This window comes from Pithys albifrons, chromosome 10 (genome assembly GCF_047495875.1).
Source record: "Pithys albifrons albifrons isolate INPA30051 chromosome 10, PitAlb_v1, whole genome shotgun sequence".
NCBI classification, from domain to species: Eukaryota; Metazoa; Chordata; class Aves; order Passeriformes; family Thamnophilidae; genus Pithys; species Pithys albifrons.
In genome coordinates, this window is record NC_092467.1 from 32133800 (window position 1) to 32158951 (window position 25152).

Genomic DNA, 25152 nt, shown 5'->3' on the forward strand with positions numbered 1-25152 from the left:
ATGTGAAAGCTCAGAGAAGAAGGTGTGGGCAGATTGTTTTGTCCTTCACACAGGTTTTTGTTCTTCTTTCCAGAAGCCAGGCCTGCTGGGAGAGCCTCCAGCGATGCTGCTGCAGACAGTGCTGGGCATGGGGATGGTGCCAGCGGTGAGCTCGGCCATGGGCACCCGAGGAGAGGCTCTCAAGTGTAAAGCACATTTGATTTCATGCCAGATGAGTAGAAATGGCTCAGCTTGAAGTTCTTGGCATTATAGATATTCCTAACTCTTCTTCCTGCTCAGTTCCTGCCATTTTTAGTACAGTTGGAATAAGTTTTTATTTAGGATCAAAAGTTTGTGGGGTTGTTTCTAAGCAGGTGAATTTGGGGAGCTGGAGAGGCACCACCAAGAGGCTTTTTGCCTTCACTTTATTGAGTTTTACCATCCAGTCTGTGCCAGATGTCAGTTTTAAATGCAAATTTCTGTGCCACTGATGCCCTCAAATTTTATGAAGCAACATCAGTTGTGATGCTGGAGGTGTTCAACCTGGAGAAGCTCCAGGAGACCTGAGAGCCTCTTCCAGAGCCTGAAGGGGCTCCAGGAGAGCTGGAGAGGGACTGGGATAAGGGATGGAGGGACAGGACACAGGGAATGGCTTCCCAGTGCCAGAGGGCAGGGATAGGTGGGATATTGGGAAGGAATTGTTGGCTGGGAGGGTAGAGAGGAGCTGGGATAGAATTCCCAGAGAAGCTGTGGCTGCTCCATCCTTGGAAGTGTCCAAGGCCAGGTTGGAGCACCCTGGGACAGTGGGAGGTGTCCCTGCCCATGGCAGGGGTGGCACTGGATGAGCTTTAATGTCTCTTCCAACCCAAACCATTCCATGCTTTTATGACCTTTTTTCTCCACTGAGCCCTGGATTCTGCAGTCCTGGCTGTGATCTGAGTAATGTAACCAGGAGCAAGGAAAAGATTGCAGGGTGGGGAGTTGAGAAATTCTTCTGGATTTTCATTTTGGACAACACTTTCCAGCTCTTCTGTTTGTAAGGATTTTTTTCTGCTGCCAGTTGGGGTGGGAGTTTCCCCCTCTATTCCGATGTGGGATCCTCTGGGATGTTGTTCCCAATTTTATTGAAACCAACAGGAAGTGCCAAGGGAATTATCAAAGTGAATGTTCAGAAAAGTTATTTATTGATATTAAATAGAGTTGTGAACCCAAACTCCCCTCCCAGCCCCATCCTGGGAGGGCTGTGGAATAGATGTGGGACTTTGGCCAGCCCTAATTAAATCCCTAAATAAATGGGGCTGATGAGTCCCATCCAACAGCAAAGCCTCTTCTTCCTGGGTGGCTGCAGCTCTACCATGTGCCTCCAGTTGGCAGGAGGTGAACATGACCCAGGTGTGCCCAGGTGTGCCCAGGTGGCCAAGAAGGCCAATGCCATCCTGGCCTGGACCAAGAACAGTGTGGCAGCAGGGCCAGGGCAGTGACCCTTCCCCTGGACTCTGCCTTGGGGAGGCCACACCTGGAGTGTTGTGTTCAGTTCTGGGCCCCTCAGCTCAGGAAGGACATTGAGGGGCTGGAGCGGGGCCAGAGAAGAGCAACGAGGCTGGAGAAGGGACTGGATGTGGCACTGAGTGTCCTCTGAAACACCTCCAGGGACAGAGAATCCACCATGTCTTGATCCAACCCTACTGTGATCACCAGCCCAGGGCACTCTGTGCCCCACTCTGTGCCCTGGGCTGGTGATCACAGTGGGGTTGAATCAAGGGTTGGGCTTGATGATCTCAGAGGTCTCTTCCAACCCAACTGAGAAGAGCAACGAGGCTGGAGAAGGGACTGGAGCACAGAGGCTGAGGGAGCTGGGGGTGTTCAGCCTGGAGAAGAGGAGGCTCAGGGGGGACCTCAGCACTGTCTGGAACTGCCTGAAGGGAAGTTGGACCCAGGGGGGGTTGGTCTCTTCTCCCAGACAACCAACAGTAGGACAAGAGGGCACAGCTCAAGCTCTGCCAGGGGAGGTTTGGGTTGGATATCAGGAAGAAATTCTTTGCAGAGAGAGTGCCCAGACATTGGAATGGGCTGCCCAGAGAGGGGGTGGATTCTCCATCCCTGGAGGTGTTTAAGGTGAGACTGGATGTGGCACTGAGTGAGAATACACCACGTCTTGATCCAACCCTACTGTGAGAATCCACCACGTCTTGATCCAACCTTACTGTGAGAATCCACCACGTCTTGATCCAACCCCACTGTGATCACCAGCCCAGGGCACTCAGTGCCCTGGGCTGGTGATCACAGTGGGGTTGGATCAAGGGTTGGACTTGATGATCTCAGAGGTCTCTTCTATCCCAACTGATCCTGTGATTCTGTGATTGCAGCAGCAGCAGGGCTGGGCATGCTGCCTTTCTTCCCTGCCCAGCCCATGGTGGGACAGCCCATGCCAGGCCCAACCAGCGCCGCCGACACCGCGTGTGCGGGCGAGGGCACCGTGCCAGGCTCGCCGCCGTGCCCGCAGCCCCCTGGCACCAGGGCTGCCCGTGCCAGCCAGCACTGCCCACCCCAGGGCACCGACACAGGCCTGGGGGTAAGCACATGGACCACAAACTCTTCTCTTCCCCTCGAGTGTCTTCATTTAACCTGTGAGAGTTAATGGGACCATCCAGGAGACATCTGAGATGGTTCCATCAGGAACAATGGGCAGAGGACAATGATGCTCTTGGGTGGTCCAGATGAATTAACAAATGAACCCTCACAATTCCTCAGGGTGGTTTTTTCCATGGGGTTGCCTCATAGTGTCTGATGAGGAAATTTATCTCAAGGGCAGTGTCTTCTTTAAAGGCTGAAAATTGGACTTGGGGTTGAATTTGGTGACTAACCAGGAGGAAATCTGGGGGGTGTGTGTCTATATCTATCTATCTCTATCTCTATCTCTATCTCTATCTATCTCTATTATCTCTATCTCTGTCTCTATCTCTGTATCTATATCTATATCTATAATATATCTATATACTTCTCTAGCTATCTATATCTATATATCTATATATCTATATACCTATATAGATATATATCTATATATCTATCTCTGTATATCTATATATCTCTGTATCTATTCTATCTATATGTCTCTATCTCTATAGATATCTATATCTATAGAGATATCTCTATATCTATATCTAATCTATATCATCTATAGATATCTATATATCTAATCTATCTATATCTGTATATATCTTTCTAGATTATCTATATAGATATATCTATGTAGATTAATCTATATACATCTATACCTCGATAGCTATATCTGTACCTATATCTATATATCTAATCTATCTATATCTGTATATCTCTATCTATCTAGATATCTCTATCTATAGAGATATATCTATGTAGATATATCTAATCTATATCATCTATAGATCTATATATCAGTTTCTATATCCATATCTGTATATAATCTGTATTTATATATCTATATCAGTATCTATATCTGTATATATCTATATAATCTGTATCTGTACCTATATCTATACATCTGTATATGTAGATAGATTATAGATAGATGGATATAGAGATAGAGATAGAGAGATAGAGATATATAGATAGATATAGATAGATATAGATAGTTGATAGATGATATAGATAGAGATAGAGATAGAGATATAGATATAGATATAGATATAGATATAGCTAGCTAGCTATAGATAGATAGATAGATAGATAGATAGATAGATAGATAGATAGATAGATAGATGGATAGGTGGGTGGATGGATAGATGGATGGATGGATAGATAGATAGATATAGATAGTTGATAGATAGATATAGATATAGATATAGATATAGATATAGATATAGATATAGATATAGATATAGCTAGCTAGCAATAGATAGATAGATAGATAGATAGATAGATAGATAGATAGACAGAGTGATGGATGAATAGATACATAGATGATAGATAGATGGATAGATAGATGGATGGATAGATAGGTAGTTGATATATAGATATAGATATAGATATAGATGTAGATGCTAGCAATAGATAGATGGATGGATAGATAGATAGATTGATTGATAGATGATAGATAGATAGATAGATAGATAGATAGATAGATAGATAGATAGATAATGTATGTAAATGTTCCTCCTTGAGTCCTTCCCTCCTCCAGCCCCACCTGACACATTCTTAGTCTGCATCAGTTTTTTTATATATTCTTTATTCCCTGCCAGGATGATGGGCTGGGATTCAAGTTGAACCAGAATGGTCTGGTTCTTCTTTCAGATTTTTTTTTTCTGTCATTAACACAATTAAGGTTTTTATAATTTCCATAAATACTTTGGCATTTATGGGGAAATATGTTCTTAATTCAGACCAGCTGATTGTTTCCTTACATATTTTTTGAAGCACCTGAACTGTTCAGATTCTATCCAGTGTTGGGGTTTGCCTTTGGCAGTTTGTTCCTCCTTTAGAAAATAACTTTTCATTTTTCAAAGCATTTTTTCCTGTAACAAAGTGGAATTTTCCCTACGTTTAGATACATGCAGGAAATCAGTGGTTTATTTCAGCACTTCATGGAAATGTGAGGCCAGTGCTGACACTTCATTCCCACTCAAACATTCCCCCTTTAAGTCTGGCTTTCCCAAGGCAGGGATCAGTGTTGGAATGGCACATTCCAGACCCTCCATCTCCCCGGGGCTCCTCTGCCCTTTATTTCCCTGTGTCTCCAAGTGAAAAGGGTTTGTGTTGTCTTGGCTGGGTGTGTTCTGTGCTCACTCCCAGCATCTGGAGTCCTTGGGATGGTTGTTATTCCCTCCCTTGCACATGAAAAGTTTCCTTTTGTTCCTTTGTTTTTTAATGTCCTTTAAACATCCCCCCAAAAAAATTATAGGGGAGGAAAAAACTAAAAGTTTTATTTCCCAGGACTGAGTGTGTTTTCTACACCCTGCTGGGACACTGCCCTCGTTTCTGATAAATTCACTGTGAATATAAATGCAAATTCTTTGCTGGGAATATAATCCCAAAATAATCCACTTGTTTCACAGCCCCCCCTGAAAAAACAAACCTCTCTGCTCGGGGAACCACCCAAAGAAATCCGGCTGAGCACCAACCCCTACTTGAACTTGGCCAGTGTTCTGCCTGGGCTCTGCCTGCCAGGTGAGCAAACATTCCAGGGCTTCATCCCAACTGTCCCTGCTAAATCCAGTGGCCACAGCACTGATCCTGGAGGGAATCGTGTTCTCAGAGGGTCTGGAATTCCAGGTGGGATTTCTCAGAGGTGCTGGGGGGGATCTTTGGGATGGGTTTGCCCTGGGAGTTGGAGAAGGGAATTTGGGATTTCTGAGAGGTGCTGTGGGGGATCTTTGGGATGGGTTTGCCCTGGGAATTGGAGCTGGGAATTGGAGAAGGGAATTTGGCATTTTATGAGAGGTGCTGTGGAGGATCTTTGGGATGGGTTTGCCCTGGGAATTTGGGATTTCTGAGAGGTGCTGGGAGGGATCTTTGGGATGGGTTTGTCCTGGGAATTGGAGCTGGGAATTGGAGCTAGGAATTTGGCATTTCTGAGAGATGCTGTGGAGGACCTTTGGGATGGGTTTGCCCTGGGAACTGGAGTTGGGAATTTGGCATTTCTGAAAGATGATGTGGAGGTTCTTTGGGATGGGTTTTCCCTGGGAATTTGAGATTTTTGAGAGGTGCTGTGGGGGATCTTTGGGATGGGTTTACCCTTGGGAATTGGAGCTGGGAATTTGGCATTTCTGAGAGATGCTGTGGAGAAGCTTTGGGATGGGTTTGCCCTGGGAATTGGAGTTGGGAATTTGGCATTTCTGAGAGATGCTGTGGAGAAACTTTGGGATGGGTTTGCCCTGGGAATTGGAGTTGGGAATTTGGCATTTCTGAGAGATGCTGTGGAGAAACTTTGGGATGGGTTTGCCCTGGGAATTGGAGTTGGGAATTTGGCATTTCTGAGAGATGCTGTGGAGAAACTTTGGGATGGGTTTGCCCTGGGAATTGGAGTTGGGAATTTGGCATTTCTGAGAGATGCTGTGGAGAAACTTTGGGATGGGTTTGCCCTGGGAATTGGAGTTGGGAATTTGGCATTTCTGAGAGATGCTGTGGAGAAGCTTTGGGATGGGTTTGCCCTGGGAATTGGAGTTGGGAATTTGACATTCCTGAGAGGTGCTGTGGGGGAATGGTTTGCCCTGGGAATGGACACTCCCAGCCAGACCTGCTCCCTGCTGTGCCTGCCCAGGACCCTCTGCCTTGGGCTGAACTTCTGTCAGGGATTTCTCCAGCTCTGCCAGGAGCCAAAAGTGTCTTGTCTTAAAATTTCAATACCCTGATAGTTTATATTTCCTTTGGGAAGGGTGAATTCTCAAAGGAAATGCAGACAAACTTTTCCAGAAGCCTTTCCCTTATTAGCAGCACTGATTAATTTGAGCACAGCCTAATCTGAAGAGGCAGATCCCTTGCCAGAATGCAACAGAAGTTGTGTGTTCTGGAGCCCCTGTGTTTGTGACTGTGTGTTCTGTGTGTTCCCAGCAGCAGTTGGCAGCAAAGCCTGCAGCCCCCAGCAGCAGCCTGGCACAGGGGGCACTGTGGATGCTGCCCCCCAACAGCCAGGGGAGAGCTACTTCAGTTCCTGCCAGGAATACCCCCAGGTATGTGCCCTGCAGCTGCCTTGGCACTGGCAGCTGTGCCAGCAGGAATTCTGTGTGCCCCTCTTGGTCTGGCAGCCCCAGGAGCCATCCCAGTGCCACCCTCCTCCTCCTCCCCCTGACCCTCTCCCCTGGCACTTCATCCCTGGCACCTTCACAGCAGGCTCAGCCCAAAAGCCAAAACAGAACCAAGACAGAAGTTTAGGAGGGCATTAAAACACTCCCACCAAGGCACAGCCCACCCTGCTGGGATTTCCAGTGTTAATTTGCCCAGCACTGAAGGTTTCCTGCCCAGCTGAGCTTTCTGTGGCCAAGGAGGACACTTTTTTTAAGGAATTATGTAAACTCTCCCCAATGCCACGTGGTGCCCAAGGAGCTGAGTGGCACCTCCTGCCACCCCCTGAGTGGGGCTCATCCCTGCTGAGTGTCCCTCACTGCAAGCAGGAAAAAGGAATTACTAAACCTCTTTTCTTCCCACTTCTGGTTGGTCACTGAGCCCATCCTGCTCTCAGCAACCTCCAGGTGGGTCTCACCCAGCCTTGGTACCCCCCAGAGCCCCTCACATGCCCCCTGTAACCCCCAGAGCCCCTCACATGCCCCCCAAAGCCCCCCAGAGCCCCCCAGAGCCCCTCACATGCCCCCCAGAGCCCCTCACATGCCCCCTGTAACCCCCAGAGCCCCTCACATGCCCCCCAAGGCCCCCCAGAGCCCCTCACATGCCCCCCAGAGCCCCTCACATGCCCCCTGTACCCCCCAGAGCCCCTCACATGCCCCCCAAAGCCCCTCAGAGCCCCTCACATGCCCCCTGTACCCCCCAGAGCCCCTCACATGGCCCCCAAAGCCTCCCAGAGTCCCTCACATGCCCCCTGTGCTCCCCAGAGCCCCTCACATGCCCCCTGTACCCCCCAGGGCCCCTCACATGCCCCCCAAGGCCCCCCAGAGCCCCTCACATGCCCCCCAAAGCCCCTCAGAGTCCCTCACATGCCCCCTGTGCTCCCCAGAGCCCCTCACATGCCCCCCAAAGCCTTCCAGAGTTCCTCACATGCCCCCCAGAGCCCCTCACATGCCCCCTGTACCCCCCAGAACCCCTCACATGCCCCCCAAGGCCCCCCAGAGCCCCTCACATGCCCCCTGTACCCCCCAGAGCCCCTCACATGCCCCCTGTACCCCCCAGAGCCCCTCACATGCCCCCCAGAGCCCCTCACATGCCCCCCAAAGCCCCTCAGAGTCCCTCACATGCCCCCTGTGCTCCCCAGAGCCCCTCACGTGCCCTACAGAGCCCTTCAGGTGTCCCCCAAAGCCCCCCAGAGCCCCTTATGTGCCCCCCAGAGCCTCCCCAGAGCCCTTCAGGTGCCCCCTAGAGCCCCCCAGAGCCCCTTATGTGCCCCCCAGAGCCCCCCAGAGCCCTTCAGGTGCCCCCCAGAGTTCTCCAGAGCCCCGTATGTGCCCCCTGTACCCCCCAGAGCCCCTCACATGCCCCCCAGAGCCCCTTACATACCCCCTGTGCCCCCCAGAGCCCATCCCATGCCCCTCAGAGCCCCCCCCCCCACCCCCCAGAGCCCCTCCCATGCGCCCCCATACAGGTGGAGCCGTTCCTGTACCTGGGCCGGGTGCGGGGGGTGCCCTCGGTGGTCCGCGATGCCTCCAGGTGGGTCTTACCCAGCCTCGGTGGACCTGCTTGCAGGTCGTGCCTCCTGTTTTGGGTGGAGCCCAGGGGTCCCAGCTGGCATTCCAGCTGGCATCCCAGTGCCCTCCACCGACCCCGTGCCCCGAGGTGAACACAGAGGGAGCAGAAGGGCTGCAGATGCTTCTTATTTGTTGTCTTGTGCTGCCACCGAGTGGCCTTTGCGTCCAAGACAGGGCAAGGCAGAGCCTGCCCACTGCCCCCCCGGGAGCTGTGCCAAGAGGTTGGGCAGGAGGTGGCAGTGCCAGGCCCCCCAGGAGCCCCCCAGGCCCCCCAGGCAAAGCAAGGAAGGATGTTTGGGAACAAAGCCCTTGGAAAGGTGGGAATGTGAAAGAAATGCCTGGAAGGAGGCAAATAAAGTAGGGAGTGAGGGGAGAAGGTGGTTCATGGGGGTTTCAGTGGCTCAGTGTCACTTGTTCTGTCCCCTCAGGTGCCCCAGGGCTCAGTGTGCCCATTGTGTCCCCCCAGGTGCCCCACTGTGCCCCCCCAGGTGCCCCATTGTGTCTCCCCAATGCTCAGAGTGCCCGTTGTGTCCCCCCAGGTGCCCCCAGTGCTCGGAGTGCCCGTTGTGACCCCCCAGGTGCCCCATTGTGTCCCCCCAATGCTCAGTGTGCCCATTGTGCCCCCCCAGGTGCCCCACTGTGCCCCCCCAGGTGCCCCATTGTGTCCCCCCAATGCTCAGTGTGCCTGTTGTGCCCCCCCAGGTGCCCCATTGTGTCCCCCCAATGCTCAGTGTGCCCCTTGTGCCCCCCCCAGGTGCCCCATTGTGTCCCTCCAGGGCTCAGAGTGCCCATTCTGTCCCCCCAGGTACCCGAGTGGCTCAGAGTGCCCATTGTGCCCCCCAGGTGCCCTGTTGTGTTCCCCCAATGCTCAGTGTGCCCGTTCTGTCCCCCCAGGTGCCCCCAATGCTCAGAGTGCCCATTCTGTCCCCCCAGTGCTGACTGTGCCTCGTTGTGCCCCCCCAGGTGCCCCGTTGTGTCCCCCCAGTGCTGACTGTGCCCCCTTGTGCCCCCCCAGCTGCCCTGTTCTGTCTCCCCAGTGCTGACTGTGCCCCGTTGTGCCCCCCCAGGTGCCCCGTTGTGTCCCCCCAGTGCTGACTGTGCCCCGTTGTGCCCCCCCAGGTGCCCCATTGTGTCCCCCCAATGCTCAGAGTGCCCCGTTGTGCCCCCCCAGGTGCCCCGTTGTGTTCCCCCAGTGCTGACTGTGCCCCGTTGTGCCCCCCCGGTGTCCCCAGTGCTGACTGTGCCCCGTTGTGCCCCCCCAGGTGCCCCGTTGTGTCCCCCCAGTGCTGACTGTGCCCCGTTGTGCCCCCCCAATGCTCAGAGTGCCCCGTTGTGCCCCCCAGGTGCCCACTGCCCGCAGTGAGAAGCGCAGCTCCTCCTTCCTGGCGCCGTGCCCCGAGCCCACCCCCGTGGCATTCCCGGGCTCTGCCCTTCGTTTCTCAGAGTCCTCCCTGAAGAAGAAACGCGTGTTCTGAGCCCGGTGCCCTCCTGGTGCCAGCTGGGCATGCAGGGCACCCCCTGCTCCTCACTGCTGCCTTAACTCCAGCCAGCCCCTCTGCCCCCCCTGCATGGCTGGCACTTGGGGGTCTCCCCCAGAGGACAGCGCTGGCTTTGCCACCTGCCCCAGGAGCAGCCGAGGGGCCAGGCTGGCACAGTGCCCTGGGAGCAGTGGCAGCTCCACCAGCTGAAAGCAATAAAAGCCCTGAGGAAGGAAAGCTGAGCCTTCCTCAGGCTGAGGAAGTGAAAAGAGGAAAAACTTCCTAGGAATTATTTTGTATTTTTTTAACTCAGAACGTGTGGGTTGTTTTTTGGTTTTTTTTTCTTTTCCAAGCTGATTTTTTTCCCAGGATTCAGAGTTGTGCATTTCCAGCCTCTCCCTTTGTAGTGTTTTCCTCTCAATCCTGGAGTGCAAAGATACCAAATGTCCCCCCAGAGCCTCGGTGACGTCCCCAACAAATGCTGGAAGGAGATGCCACCCTGTGCCACCTTGGCATTGGCACATCTGCCCAGGTGCCACTTGGGCAGCGACCTGGCCCTGCTTTTAGGCTGAGAATCCACAGCTTTGGTGGGATCAGGGACTCCCAGAGTGGGGCTGTTCCTGAGGAACACAGAGAGGTTGGGAAGCCTCTCCTGCTTGCCCAGCTGAGCCCACCCAGCTCTGTGCCAGCCCTTCTGTGTGCCAGCCCCTCCTGAGCCACCTGGAGGGTATTTTCCATTTTCCCTTCTTTTTTTTTTTTAAGATTTTTTTTATATTTTTAGCTTATTCATGAAGCTAAAAGTTGGCTGGAGTTGTTCTTTTCTGCTCTCAGTCCTTGGAGCTGAAGATGAACAATCCTTATTTTGGCAGGTAAAGGAGGAGCCAGCCCTCATTCCAAGGAATCCTTGGAATTCCTTTGCCTTGGAATCCTGCAGCAAATCCATGTGGATTTGGCTTCACCGAGGCCACAACCCCCTCCCTTTTCCTTAACCCTTCCTAGTTAATACTGAAGCCATTTTTCAATACTGATTTTTTTTTTTAAAAAAATAATAATTAAAGAAAAAAAAAAGTCTTAAATTTTGCCTTTCAAGCTTTGGGAGATGATCAGAATCCCAAGAAATCCCCAAGAATCCCAATCCCTCCTCCCTCAGCTGCTGGGCTGTGGAACTGGCCCACCCTTTGTGCACAACAGGAGCTTTTTCTGGGATTCTGCCTCTCTCTGTGTTGTGTTGAGAAATTCACTTGTAATATTTTATTCCAACTCTTTGTATATGCAACTTTTCTCAACTTGTTACACTTTTCAATGAAAATAAATTGTTGGTAAATAATTCAAGTGGGTTTTTTTTTTTTTGTGGCAGGAAAACCAGCCCTGGAATGTTTGAGACAGGTAAGGAAGGGAAAGGTGGGTTTGGAACCTGCTCTTGCCATAGAAAATTAATTTTAAAAGCTCTTTCTCACTTGGAATTTATGATGAACAAAGGTAGGCACGTGGAGAAAAAAAAATTCTTTATTAATTTGTTTGTATAAAGAGTAACAAAGTGCTTACAGATTTAACTCAGCTTCCTAAGTGACATACAGAGACAACAGTAACACTGTAAAAATAAATCTGACCTCGTTGGAGCTCATAATTACAATTTTTTTTATATATATATATATATAAAGACATCTTCCTATTATTGCCAGATCTGAGTTTCTCCTCAAAGCATTTTCAGACTGGGGGAGGACAAGTTGAGGGGCAGCAGAAGGTTCCAGTTCACCACTTGGGTGGAGCCAAGAGGGGCTCAAAGGGCTGAAATGGGCCCTTGGGTGGGCACCTCCCTGTGGGCATTGAAGGAATAAATATCCCCGGGTTTTCCTCTTAGCTGATGCCCCCTCCAGGCTCTGGGCAGGGCTTTGGTGCTTTGCCATCCCCAAGGGTGGCATGAATTCCTTCCTGTCCTTCCTTCAGTGGGCAAAGCTGTGCTGGGGAGGGCAGGCAGGAAAAGCAAATTGTTCCCCCCAAAATCTGCCCTTCTCCCTGAAATGCTCCACTGTCCCAGTGCCCCTCCAGCCTCTCCTGGGTGGGGTTGGTGGACACAACACCTGAAGGGGTTTGAAGGACATGTAAGAGCTCAGAACTGGGGCCTGGGGGCTTAAAAACAGCTGATTATTTTGGCTTTGCATTTTTATGCCAGAGTTGGGGTTGTTTTTTTTTTTTGTTTCTAAAGTTTTAAGTGCACATGAAGGAGATTTGACAGGCAGATTTCAAACTGCCTCCAAACTCTATAAAATAATCATTAAATGACTGTCTTGAGCCTTCACCTGTGCACTGGCTCAGGTTGGGGAGGTGAGAGGTGGCACAGGTTGGGGAGGTGAGAGCTGGCACAGGTTGGGGAGGTGAGAGGTGGCACAGGTTGGGGAGGTGAGAGCTGGCACAGGTTGGGGAGGTGAGAGCTGGCACAGGTTGGGGAGGTGAGAGGTGGCACAGGTTGGGGAGGTGAGAGGTGGCACAGATTAGGAGGTGAGAGCTGGCACAGGTTGGGGAGGTGAGAGGTGGCACAGGTTGGGGAGGTGAGAGGTGGCACAGATTAGGAGGTGAGAGCTGGCACAGGTTGGGGAGGTGAGAGGTGGCACAGGTTGGGAGGTGAGAGGTGGCACAGGTTGGGAGGTGAGAGCTGGCACAGGTTGGGGAGGTGAGAGGTGGCACAGGTTGGGGAGGTGAGAGGTGGCACAGATTAGGAGGTGAGAGCTGGCACAGGTTGGGGAGGTGAGAGGTGGCACAGGTTGGGAGGTGAGAGGTGGCACAGGTTGGGAGGTGAGAGCTGGCACAGGTTGGGGAGGTGAGAGGTGGCACAGGTTGGGGAGGTGAGAGGTGGCACAGATTAGGAGGTGAGAGCTGGCACAGGTTGGGGAGGTGAGAGGTGGCACAGGTTGGGGAGGTGAGAGGTGGCACAGGTTGGGGAGGTGAGAGCTGGCACAGGTTGGGGAGGTGAGAGCTGGCACAGGTTGGGGAGGTGAGAGGTGGCACAGGTTGGGAGGTGAGAGCTGGCACAGGTTGGGGAGGTGAGAGGTGGCACAGGTTGGGGAGGTGAGAGGTGGCACAGGTTGGGGAGGTGAGAGCTGGCACAGGTTGGGGAGGTGAGAGGTGGCTCAGGTTGGGGAGGTGAGAGGTGGCTCAGGTTGGGGAGGTGAGAGGTGGCACAGATTAGGAGGTGAGAGCTGGCACAGGTTGGGGAGGTGAGAGGTGGCACAGGTTGGGGAGGTGAGAGGTGGCACAGGTTGGGGAGGTGAGAGCTGGCACAGGTTGGGGAGGTGAGAGGTGGCACAGGTTGGGGAGGTGAGAGGTGGCACAGATTAGGAGGTGAGAGGTGGCACAGGTTGGGGAGGTGAGAGCTGGCACAGGTTGGGGAGGTGAGAGGTGGCACAGATTAGGAGGTGAGAGCTGGCACAGGTTGGGGAGGTGAGAGCTGGCACAGGTTGGGGAGGTGAGAGGTGGCTCAGGTTGGGGAGGTGAGAGGTGGCACAGGTTGGGGAGGTGAGAGGTGGCTCAGGTTGGGAAGGTGAGAGCTGGCACAGGTTGGGAAGGTGAGAGGTGGCACAGGTTGGGGAGGTGAGAGGTGAGACCTGCAGTTCTCTCTCCACCCTCTCCCCATCCATCCCATCAGGGCAGCTCAGCCATGGGTGGCACTGCCAGCCCTGGAGCAGGAGAAAACTGCCCTGCAACAACAGCAGCAAAGCAGCTGCAGCTCTTCCTTCTCCCCACCCCTTCCAATTCTTTTGATCCAACTGAAACTCCAAAGGAAAACTGTTGGCAAAGGAATCCTTTCCCCACCTGGGCCCAGTCAGAGTACAAATTACAGTAGTTAAAAAAAAAAAATGAAGAGCCTTGGCCATACCTATTTTTGATGCACATTAAGTACTGCCAGTATAAAATAAAAAAAAAAAAAACCAACAAAACCCTAATTAGATTTTACTCCTAATTGTTTCAAAGCCTTGGATGAGGTTGTGGAAGGTGGTGCGTTCGTCGTGTTTGTAGATCCAGCACTTCCTCATCAGCTGATCCACCTGCAACAGGGACAGGGACATTGTGAAAGGAGGGAACATCTCCCTGGGGTTCCCAGCAAAGGAGTGGGGCAGGTTCTCCCTGCTGAGGACAGGAACACCTTGACTTGGTCACCAGAGGGCTTTGTGCAAGGTCTTGAAGCATCACAACAGCTTCTCCTGAGGGTGCTGCCCACCCAGGGAGGCTGCACTGCAAAAATCTGGAGGATTCCAAGTGGATTTTTGGGGATTCAGGTACTACAGCAAGTCCTTCACCCCCCTCTGGAGGGACATCACCAACTTGGGAGTGTTGGTATCAAACCCCATCTGAAAATAATGCTACAAACCCTTGGACATGCCCTTTGCACAGCACACCTCAAGGTTTTGCTGCCAGAGTGGCCCTAACCATGACCTGTGGTGCCAATTCCCTGCTCCAGGAACCTCCATCCTGTGCCCTCTGGTGCCAATTCCCTGCTCCAGGAGCCTCCATCCCATGGCCTGTGGTGCCAACCAATTCCCTGCTCCAGGAGCCTCCATCCTGTGCCCTCTGGTGCCAATTCCCTGCTCCAGGAGCCTCCATCCCATGGCCTGTGGTGCCAATTCCCTGCTCCAGGAGCCTCCATCCTGTGTCCTCTGGTGCCAATTTCCTGCTCCAGGAGCCCCCATGCCATTAGCTCTGGTGCCAATTCCCTACTCCAGGAGCCTCCATCCCATGGCCTGTGGTGCCAACCAATTCCCTGCTCCAGGAGCCTCCATCCCATGGCCCCTGGTGCCAATTCCCTGCTCCAGGAGCCTCCATTCCATGACCTGTGGTGCCAATTCCATCCCATGGCCTGTGGTGCCAATTCCCTGCTCCAGGAGTCTCCATCCCATGGCCCCTGGTGCCAATTCCATGCCATGGCCCCTGGTGCCAATTCCCTGGCTCCAGGAGCCTCCATCCCATGGCCTGTGGTGCCAATTCCCTGGCTCCAGGTGCCAGTTCCCTGCTCCAGGAGCCTCCATGCCATGACCTGTGGTGCCAATTCCATCCCATGGCCTGTGGTGCCAACTCCCTGGCTCCAAGTGCCAATTTCCTGCTCCAGGAGCCTCCATGCCATAGCCTGCCAGTTCCCTGGCTCCAGGCATCCCATGGCCCCTGGTGCCAATTCCCTGCTCCAGGAGCCTCCATGCCCTGCTCTCTGGTGCCAACCAATTCCCTGGCTCCAGGAGCCTCCATGCCCTGCTCTCTGGTGCCAACCAACTCCCTGGCTCCAGGAGCCTCCATGCCCTGCTCTCTGGTGCCAACCAATTCCCTGGCTCCAGGAGCCCCCATGCCATGGCCCCTGGTACCAATCCCCTGCTCCAGGAGCCCCCATGCCATGGCCCCTGGTACCAATCCCCTGCTCCAGGAGCCCCCATGCCATGGCCCCTGGTGCCAATCCCCTGCTCCAGGAGCCCCCATGCCATCCCTACCTCCTCAGGGCAGGTGGGTGGCCGTGGCAGCCGCTTGTCGTCCTGCAGGACCCGCACCAGCCGTGCCACCGTCATCTGGCCCTGGGTGGGGCCAATCATCTTCAGGAATTCCTGGGGGAAAAGCAGGAGTCAGCTGGGCAGCCCTGACCCCTCACAGCAAAGAACCACCAGGGTTGTTGCCCTCAGATACATCAGCCTGGTGAAAGGTGCCCCTGCCCATGAACTTCAAGGTCCCTCCCAACCCAAACCAGTCTGGGATTCTACAATTCCCCTTCTTTCCAGAACTCTTGAAATGAATAATAGAATCAGTTGGGTTGGAAGAGACCTCTGAGATCATCAAGTCCAACCCTTGATCCAACCCCACTGTGATCACTCCGTGCCCTGGGCTGGTGATCACAGTGGGGTTGGATCAAGACATGGTGGATTCTCACAGTAGGGCTGGTCAAGATGTGGTGGATTCTCACTCAGTGCCACATCCAGTCTCACCTTAAACACCTCCAGGGATGGAGAATCCACCCCCTCTCTGGGCAGCCCATTCCAATGTCTGGGCACTCTCTCTGCAAAGAATTTCTTCCTGATATCCAACCCAAACCTCCCCTGGCAGAGCTTGAGCTGTGCCCTCTTGTCCTGAGAGAAGAGACCAACCCCCACCTGGCCAGAACTTCCCTTCAGGCAGTTCCAGACAGTGCTGAGGTCCCCTCTGAGCCTCCTCTTCTCCAGGCTGAACACCCCCAGCTCCCTCAGCCTCTCCCCACAGCACTTGTGCTCCAGTCCCTTCTCCAGCCTCGTTGCTCTTCTCTGGCCCCGCTCCAGCCCCTCAATGTCCTTCCTGAGCTGAGGGGCCCAGAACTGAACACAACACTCAAGGTGTGGCCTCCCCAAGGCAGAGTCCAGGGGAAGGGTCACTGCCCTGGCCCTGCTGGCCACGCTAGTTTGGATCCAGGCCAGGATCCCCTTGGCCTTCTTGGCCACCTGGGCACACTGGTGGCTCCTGTTGAGCTTCCTGTCCCTCAGTCCCCCCAGGTCCCTCTGCCTGGCTGCTCTCCAGCCACTCTGTGCCCAGCCTGGAGCTCTGCAGGGCTTGGGGTGGCCAAAGGGCAGGACCTGCACTTGGCCTTGTTGAACTCCATCCCATTGCAATCAGCCCATCCCTCAAGTCTCTCCAGATCCCTCTGCAGGTCCCTCCTGCCCTCCAGCCTGTCTAGATCCTTCTCCAGATCCCTCCAGCCTGTCCAGATCCTTCTCCAGATCCCTCCAGCCTGTCCAGATCCTTCTCCAGATCTCTCCAGCCTGTCCAGATCCCTCTGCAGAGCCCTCCTGCCTTCCAGCAGGTCGACACTCCCTACCAGCTTGGTGTCAGCAGCAAATTTGCTGCTGATGGACTCAATCCCCTCATCTAAACCATCAATAAAGATGTTGAACAAAGCTGGGCCCAACACTGACCTCTGGGAGACACCACAGGTGACCAGCCCTGCTCACCAGCACTCTCTGGGCCCTCCAGCCAGGTTCTGACCCAGCAGGGAGTGCCCCTGTCCATGCTGGGAGTTGGGCAGGTGGAGCAGCCCCCCCTGTGCCAGCCTAGGACTTACAGCCATGGGACTGGCCTCGGAGTCACAGTAGGTGAGCAGCTCGTAGAGGGTCACCCCGAAGGACCAGACGTCCGAGGCGATGTAGAACTTGCTCTGCAGCAAACACTCTGGGGCGTACCTGGGGACCAAGGACAGCATCACTGGGGCCACATGCCATGTCTGAAGGGCCCTTGCACACAGAATCAAAGAATCACAGAATGGATTGGGTTGGAAAAGACCTCCAAGATCATCAAGTCCAACCCTTGGTCCAACTCCAGTCCCTTTACCAGATCATGGCACTCAGTGCCACGGCCAAGCTCAGTTTCAAAAGCTGCAGGGATGGGGAATCCACCCCCTCTCTGGGCAGCCCATTCCAATGCTCTCTCTGCAAAGAATTTCTAACATCCAACCTGAACCTAAAGACTCCATCAGTTTTCTCTCTCAGCATCATCTGCTTTGCCTTCATTCAGCCCAGACTAAAGAGGTGACACTGCTTCTCTTTTTGCTTTTATTTTTCCTCTGTGCCAACCAATGGATGTGGAAATGTGTCAGGACTCCAATTGCTCCTTTGGATGCAGAGCTGTCTCTGCTCATGTTTGTTTAACCAATAACGTGGTGGCATCTTGGATGTGAGAGAGTGTAAGAAGTCTGGATGTTACTGCATGAGAGTCAGATCTAGATCTCCTGATGTAATAGGAACTTCTAGGAACTGCTTCTACTATGAGCTGTGAGAACTGTCAATCTGTCTTAGAATCACAGAATCACAGAATGGATTGGGTAGGAAAAGACCTCCAAGATCATCGAGTCCAACCCTTGGTCCAACTCCAGTCCCTTTACCAGATCATGGCACTCAGTGCCATGGCCAAGCTCAGGTTAAAAGCCTCCAGGGATGGGGAATCCACCCCCTCTCTGGGCAGTCCATTCCAATCCCTGAGCACTCTCTCTGCAAAGAATTTTTTTCTGATCTCCAACTTCAATTTCCCCTGGCAGAGCTTGAGCCCATCGTGCCCCCTTGTCCTATTGCTGAGTGCCTGGGAGAAGAGACCAACCCCCACCTGGCCAGAACTTCCCTTCAGACAGAACCTTGAACAACTTCTTGAACAACATCCCACAAGTTAATGTGGGATGCCAAGTAAAGAGTGAAAAGGAGAAAATAAGGTGCAGTTGTTACACACAACTCGCCGCGGAACTAAAGGAGACCAAAACCAGTGGGGGAAAAAAAAGCACAGGAAGAACTAAATGGCACTGAGGGTTCCTGTAAAACCAGGAGCTGCCAGGGCCCTGCCCAGGGGGTGAGGGGGTGCCAGGCTGGTACCAGAAGACGGGGCTGTCGCGGTCGTCCTTCACTGTGTAGTACTCCTTGTCGGTCTCGATGGCCTTGGTGAGCCCAAAGTCCCCGATCTTCACCCTGTTCTCGCTCTCCACCAGGACATTCCTTGCTGCCAGGTCCCTGTGCACGTACTGGCAGGAGCCCAGGTAGTCCATGCCCTGAGAGGAGACAGCAAAGCCTTCATCCCTGGTTCTCCAATGCTTCAATCCCTGTTCTTCTCCAAAACTTCAACCCTTGTTTTTCTCCAATACTTCAACCATTTTTCTCCAATGCTTCAACCCCCGTTTTTCTCCAAAACCTCAACTCCTGTTTTTCACCAATCCCTGTTTTTCTCCAATATTTCAATCCCTGTTTTTCTCCAAAACTTCAACCCTTTTCTCCACAATTTCAATCCCTGTTTTTCTCCAAAATTCAATCCCTGTTTTTCTCCAAAACTTCAATCCCTTTTTTCTCCAAAACCTCAACCCCTGTTTTTCTCCAATGCTTCAACCCCCGTTTTTCTCCAAAACTTCAATCCCTGTTTTCCTCCAATATTTCAAACCCTGTTTTTCTACAAAACTTCAACCCATTTTTCTCCAATACTTCAAGCCCCGTTTTTCTCCAGTAGTTCCATCCCTGTTTTTCTCCAAAACCTCAACCCTGTTTTTCTCCAATGCTTTAATCCCCATTTTTTTCCCAAAGTTCAACCCCGTATTTCTCCAAAACTTCAACCCTGTTTTTCTCCAAAACCTCAAAGCTTGTTTTTCTCCAATCCCTGTTTTTCTCCAATACTTCAACCCCTGTTTTTCTCCAATATTTCAATCCCTGTTTTTCTCCAATACTTCAATCCCTGTTTTTCTCCAATATTTCAATCCCTGTTTTTCTCCAATGCTTCAACCCCCGTTTTTCTCCAATACTTCAACCCCTGTTTTTCTCCAATACTTCAACCCCTGTTTTTCTCCAATACTTCAACCCCTGTTTTTCTCCACTTTGTGCTGATCACCCTCTGCACTCACATCTCCCTTCAGACCTGCCCCTTGCTCCTTCCCCCTTGCCCAGACACTCTCCAAGTGCTGCCCTCCCTCCTGCTATTCCCAATCCTGCAATAGGAACAACTTCTCAAAGCAAACTTGGAACCTCTTAATTATTCCCCCTGTGATATCTGTGCCAGTAGCACCCAGAGATTCCTTTAGGACTCAGATCCCTGAGGACAGAAAAGGAGGATGGGTTTGCTCCTGACCTTTGCCATCCCCCCTCACTCTGTTAAATTATCCCAAAGTGATCCAGCAGAATTCCTGCAGCGGGCTCTGCTCCCAGCTCACCCTGCAGATCTGAACTGCATAACTGAGCAGCTGCTTCAGGTTGATTTTGTTCTTGTTCCGTGGCAGATACTCCTTCAGGCTCCCAGAGGGCAGGAATTCCATGATGAGCTTAATCCCACTTCCTCCTGAGAACAGAGCAGGGTTAGTCTGCACACACTTGACCCTCTGTTATGGGCTCACCCAGGTGGGCCTAGTTTTGGGCTCTGGAGTCTGGACTAGGCTGAAGCTGTCAGCTGAGTTGAGCTGGGCTGAGCCAACAGCTGACCTCTTCTAGCCAGTAATTTTGTATTCCATCCCACATTCTGGCATCATCTCCAGGGCAGTAGGAACCAGTGTGGGAGTGGTTAAGGCAGTGGCTTCTCAGCCTCCTCTGGGGAGGACACACGATGGTGCCCCAGGGGGGATGGAGAGGACCAGGCCCACCACTGGCTCACAGGGTATCTCAGGAAAGTAAAATGTGTTGTTCTGGGTCTCTCCTTTCTGCTTGGGTTTGTCTCCCTGGGGAATAAGCTTCTTCTTAAGTAATGTGTAGTTAGGACAGTAGAATTTGTGTGTTCGTTAAGAAGTTGAGGTGGGGAACTTGTTGTTGCAGACTTGTGTGAGTGAATATTTGTACTCTCTTCTTACTGTCTCTTTCTTTCTGTGAAAAATATATGTAGATTTAGTATAAATGCAGTTTGAAGTGGTTTTTTTTTCTTTCCCCTCTCTTTTCCTCCCTTTCCCTGGTGTTAGGAGGGAGGCTTTTCTCTCTGTGCCTGGGGGGGGTTGGCAGTTGCTTATCTCAAACCAAGACACCCTCCTCTGGCCATGAACACCAAGAAGGTTTTGTACAAGCCCCAGCAGGCAGAGCAGGGGTTAATTCCCACTATCCATCCCTGTGCCATGCAGGACATCCATAAAATCCTTCCTTTCCAAAGGCAAACCCTTGTGCTTTGAGTGTCTGCCTTTCACACTCTCCAACATTTACCATCCTCTGTGCAGATGCCCTTGTATTTGACGATGTTGTCGTGGTAGAGGTTCCTCAGGATCTCTATCTCCTTCTTGAGGTCAGCAATGTGATTCCCTCCACTCTCTGGCTTCAGGGACTTCACTGCCACTTGCTCCCCTGTGTTGTCACCTTCTGGGTCGTATCTGCAGAGTTCAACCTTGCCAAAGTGGCCCTGATGGGACAGAGAGGAGCATTTGTGGGGCAGAGGATTGACAGACAGTGACACTGGGGCTGTGTCTGAGGTATTTGTGATCCTTGTGGCCCTTGTGGCTGTGGGGACACACACAGAGCTCCAGGTCCTGGGGCTGACACTCCTCTTACCTCCCCCAGATCCCGGATCCTCTTCAAGAACCTCTTCTCGAAGAGTGTGGGATCCACCTCGGTGATGGGCTTCTTCTCAGACACAATGTCTGGGTCTGGAATGGAAACACAGCCCAGGTCAGGCAGGTTCCTGCATGGCCACCTTGGCCTGAGCAGCCCAGGGCATCCTTCCTGCTGTTCCTGTGCCAATCCCTGCCTGCTGGCAGGGAGTTCTCCAGCCCCACCCTCCAGTCCAGCCCTTGCTGATCCTCCCTCGCTTTGTGGGTTGGTTGCTGGATCAGCTTCCACATCTGATTTTCTCTTGGTGCACTTCCCACCCTGTGGTGGTTACTCAGTAGTTACCACCAGGCATCTACAGACAGGGCCAGTCCCTGGTGCCACCACACACTGGCAGCACAGCCAACATGGAAGAAGGTACAAAGTTTAGCCAAGCAAATCCACCTTCCCTCTCCCAGCCCATCCCAGGATTCCATGGCACCTCCCCCAGGCCTTACTTTGCTCCTCCAGCTTGTTGATGTCCCTCATGATGGCCCTGAAGAAGGGTCTCTGGTGGGGGTCATAGTTCATGCACTGCTTCATGAGGTCAGCCAGCTCCTTGCAGGACGGCGTGGCCAGCACGAAGTGCCCCTCGTAGAACCTCTCCTTCTGTGGGCACAAACAAACCATCCTGAGCTTCCCAACCTCAGCATTCCAGGCTGGGGGAATGGTTGGACTCTGAGGATCTGAGAGGTCTTCCCTAGGCTGAAGGACTCTCTTCTGTATCAGGTGTGACCATGAGCTCCTGAACCCACTGGTAACTTTGCCAAGGAAGTGTCCAGTTCAGCTGGAACTCTGGTCTCCCACCAGCACAGAATGACCAGTTTGGAGCAACCACTGAACACTCAGGAAGGTTTTAAACTCTTTTTGAAGATTCCACCTTTCAGAAGTTGTTTTCTGCCAGCTTTGCCACGTTCCTGAGGCACCAGGACAAGTGGCCAGAGGGAAATGCTGGCCAAGGACACACACAGGTTGGCACCAGTGCTGGGGCAAGTGGGCTGAGGGTGGGTCTGTGCATTCCCAAGCTCTGCAGAGCTTTCCCACAGGCAGGAATGGGGTTGGAGACAGGGCAGGGAGTTCTGATCCTGCCTGGGCAGTGACTCAGACACTTGGAGACTTCCCTGCTCCATCACCTTCCCAGCACAGCAGAACTTCCAGAGGCAAAAAGCACATTTGGAAGAGCTGCAACGACACAAAGTGGCAGCAGAACAGCCCAACAAGATACTCCAATTCTTTAGGATTCTGAGAGAACCACAATGGTGGCCCACAGGAGACCACCTGGAACCTGTGTTGGAGAGGAACAGGAGCAGAACCATGATTGGAACCAGAACCTCACTCAGCTTCCAACTGGACACAGGGGTTAGAAAGGGCTGGGAGAGCTGGGGGGGGTCACCTGGAGAACAGGAGGTCCAGGGAGACCTGAGAGCCCCTTCCAGGACCTAAAGGGGCTCCAGGAGAGCTGGAGAGGGACTTGGGACAAGGGATGGAGGGACAGGACACAGGGAATGGCTTCCTACTGCCAGAGGGCAGGGTTGGATGGGATATTGGGAAGGAATTCCTGGCTGGGAGGGTGGGCAGGCCCTGGCACAGGTTGGGCAGAGAAGCTGTGGCTGCTCCTGGATCCCTGGAAGTGCCCAAGGCCAGGTTGGACAGGGTTTGGAGCAACCTGGGCTGGTGGAAGGTGTCCCTGGAGGGACTGGATGAGCTTTAAGGTCCCTCCCAACCCAACCCAGTGTGGGATCCTGTGAAAAGGACCAGTGGGGCACATCAGAAGCTCTGGTTGGTGGTTGCTCCAAGGCCAAGTTGGAAAAATAATTAGTTTCTGGAGCAAGGAGCAGAATTCCTGCTGCAGGCTGGGGCAATCCAGAGGGATCAGCCCCTCACCCAGTCCAGCTGAGCTGGTTTCCAGTCAGCTGCCAGGACTCGAATGGGGTTGGAATCTCCAAGGGGATGGATCCAAAATGCCAAGTTTGTGTGCCACAATTTACCTCTGCCAAGGTCTTGTCCTTCAGAGGGATTTCTCCATTGTAGCAGATTTCCCACAGGGTTGTCCCAAAGCTCCACTTGTCTGCTGCAATGCTCAGGTTCTTGGAGTCTTCTACACACTCAGGGGCGATCCAGGGAATTCTCTCCACACATTCTGGGATCAAACACAGGCCCCACATCATGGGGTGAAGATCAGGAGGGAAGGACTCCCCTTCTCACTGAGTTCCAACAGCTGCTGGACTCACTGAAGCTGCACAATTTGCCCAGTTTGGGGAAATGCTGCTTCTCAAACCCCTGTGCCCACAGAAGGACGTTCCTGTGGCTTTTCCAAGCTCATGCCTGGAGCCATCCAGAACTTGAGATTCCTTCTGTCCCATCCCATGAGATGTGATGTGGTTTTCAAGAGACAGGAATACTCCAAGTACCCACTGTGGAGGTTCTCAGACCCTGAAAGCTGATAATGCTATTCCAGAGCCATTTCTGGCTGGTCCAAGTGCTGTTCCTTCCCTTTCCCTTCCCACCCCAGTGGAGATCCCACTCCTGGCCATACCTTGCCTGGACAGCACCGTGATGGGAATCCCTGGGTCGCTCAGCTTTATGAAAGGTCCATATTCACTATCAATGCCCTCTCTTGCCAGCAGGATGTTTTTAGTGCACACATTGCCATGGACCAGATCCTTGTCCTCCTGCAGGAAAAGTTGGGAAAGAACAGTGAGTGCAGGGATGCTCCAGCACATCCAGCCATGGTGGTACCACTGCCATACTTCCAAAAAGCTTGGAAGAAATTGGGGAAAAAGAAGGAAAGGAGTAGTAGGGAAAGATATTTGGGAGTAGGGAACTTCACACTTAAGCACTTTTATTTTTCCTGGGTGGAAAGTTCTTCCCCAGGTGCCTCTTACCAGGTAGCTCAGGGCACTTGCAAGTTGTTTGGCCACCTTGAATTTCCAGGGAGTTGTGAGGAATTCGCTTTTCCGGCGCATGAACAGATCCAGAGGCCCAGACTCCACAAACTCTTCCACCATGATATCTGCAGAGCCAGGGGCACCAAGTCAGTGCTGCCAGAACCAGTGCCTGGAGCAGTGGCACAGGCTGGCACCATCCAGGCCAGGGGGTTATAAAATGTTCCTGTGCCAGGGCTGAGTCCAGAGGCTGCCCTGCCCTTTCCCCTGCCCTGCCCCTTCCCTGCCCATGCCAGCTGTGCCCAGAGGCTGCCCCTTCCCCTGCCCTTCCCTGCCCTGCCCAGAGGCTGCCCCTTCCCTGCCCCTTCCCCTGCCCCTTCCCCTGCCCTTCCCCTGCCCTTCCCTGCCCCTGCCCTGCCCCTGCCCTTCCCTGCCCCTGCCCTGCCCCTGCCCTGCCCCTGCCCTTCCCCTGCCCCTTCCCCTGCCCCTTCCCCTGCCCTTCCCCTGCCCTTCCCTTCCCCTGCCCTGCCCTGCCCCTTCCCTGCCCCTGCCCTTCCCTGCCCCTTCCCCTGCCCCTTCCCCTGCCCTTCCCCTGCCCTTCCCTGTCCCTTCCCTGCCCTTCCCTGCCCCTTCCCCTGCCCTTCCCTGCCCCTTCCCCGCCCCTGCCCGCGGTGCCCGCGGTGCCCGCACTCACTCTCCAGGTCGCGCACGCACACGCCGTGCAGCAGCACCATGTGCTTGTGGGACACCTGGCGCATCATGCTGGCGGTCTCGAAGAAGGCCTGTGGGGAGGGAGGGCACAGGGCTCAGCCTGGCTGCAGTGCCAGGGGTGCCACACGGCCAGGGCATCCCACAGACACGCACAGGGGCAATGGCCGTGACCAGAGTGGCACAGACAGGGGTGGGGATGTGCCACCCCCTCTGCCCAAACCACCAGCTGTGCCTTCAGCATCTGCCCATCCCTGAAGGGCTTTTAGTTGGAGTTTGATTGGAAAATCCCTGGAATTTTCATTGTGCCAAACTAGTCCTGATAAACTGCAGAAAAGAGAGGCTGAAAGTTGGGCACCTGAATGGAGAATTTAGAGCCCCCCAAGGATTTTAGAGCCCCCCAAGGACTTTTGGAGCCCCCCAAGGATTTTTAGAGCCCCCCAGGGATTTTAGAGCCCCCAAGTATTTTTAGAGCCCCCCAAAGATTTCAAAGTCCCCCAAGGATTTTAGAGCCCCCCAAGGATTTCAAAGCTCCCCAAAGATTTTAGAGCCCCCCAAGGACTTTAGAGACCCCCAAAGATTTCAGAGCCCCCCAAAGATTTCAGAGCCCCCCAGGGATTTTAGAGCCCCCCAAGGATTTTAGAGCCCCCAAAGATTTCAAAGCCCCTCAAGGATTTTAGAGCCCCCCAAAGATTTTAGAGCCCTCCAAGGATTTTTGGAGCCCCCCAGGGATTTTAGAGCCCCCCAAAGATTTTAGAGC

The 25152-nt window shown here is 53.1% G+C and overlaps 2 protein-coding genes across 4 annotated transcripts in view; one reads left to right on the forward strand and one right to left on the reverse strand.

Moving 5' to 3' along the window:
• The window catches only part of RAVER2 (ribonucleoprotein, PTB binding 2), a 49212-nt gene extending 38102 nt beyond the window's left edge, over nt 1–11110 (forward strand). For 2 of the 3 annotated variants that reach the window (XM_071565626.1, XM_071565629.1), the window contains 5 exons: nt 74–185; nt 2346–2551; nt 5010–5121; nt 6505–6623; nt 9650–11110. In XM_071565626.1, the coding sequence (XP_071421727.1) occupies nt 74–185; nt 2346–2551; nt 5010–5121; nt 6505–6623; nt 9650–9781 (681 nt within the window). In that variant the 3' untranslated portion in view covers nt 9782–11110. The remainder of the gene's footprint in view (nt 1–73; nt 186–2345; nt 2552–5009; nt 5122–6504; nt 6624–9649) is intronic. The other variant, XM_071565628.1, reaches the window with a different exon arrangement.
• Nucleotides 11111–11272: 162 nt separating this feature from the next.
• LOC139676554 (tyrosine-protein kinase JAK1-like) lies at nt 11273–24486 on the reverse strand. The gene is made up of 12 exons (XM_071565630.1): nt 24379–24486; nt 23685–23812; nt 23336–23471; nt 22788–22939; nt 21258–21408; nt 20764–20858; nt 20422–20614; nt 19455–19579; nt 18139–18311; nt 16845–16962; nt 15256–15366; nt 11273–13827 (listed from the first exon to the last, which is right to left on the reverse strand). Exons 1-12 carry the CDS (start codon nt 24443–24445, stop codon nt 13726–13728), a joined length of 1551 nt encoding a protein of 516 aa, XP_071421731.1. The 5' UTR covers nt 24446–24486; the 3' UTR covers nt 11273–13725.
• Nucleotides 24487–25152: the final 666 nt, after the last annotated feature.

Excerpts from the sequence above, each read along its gene's own strand:
- LOC139676554 (XM_071565630.1), bottom strand. The coding sequence starts at position 24,445 with ATGATGCGCCAGGTGTCCCACAAGCACATGGTGCTGCTGCACGGCGTG. Across the intron at positions 21,409-22,787 it reads AGGACAAGACCTTGGCAGAG|AAGGAGAGGTTCTACGAGGG; the intron begins GTAAATTGTGGC and ends TTGTGCCCACAG. Across the intron at positions 20,615-20,763 it reads GGATCCGGGATCTGGGGGAG|GGCCACTTTGGCAAGGTTGA; the intron begins GTAAGAGGAGTG and ends CTGTCCCATCAG.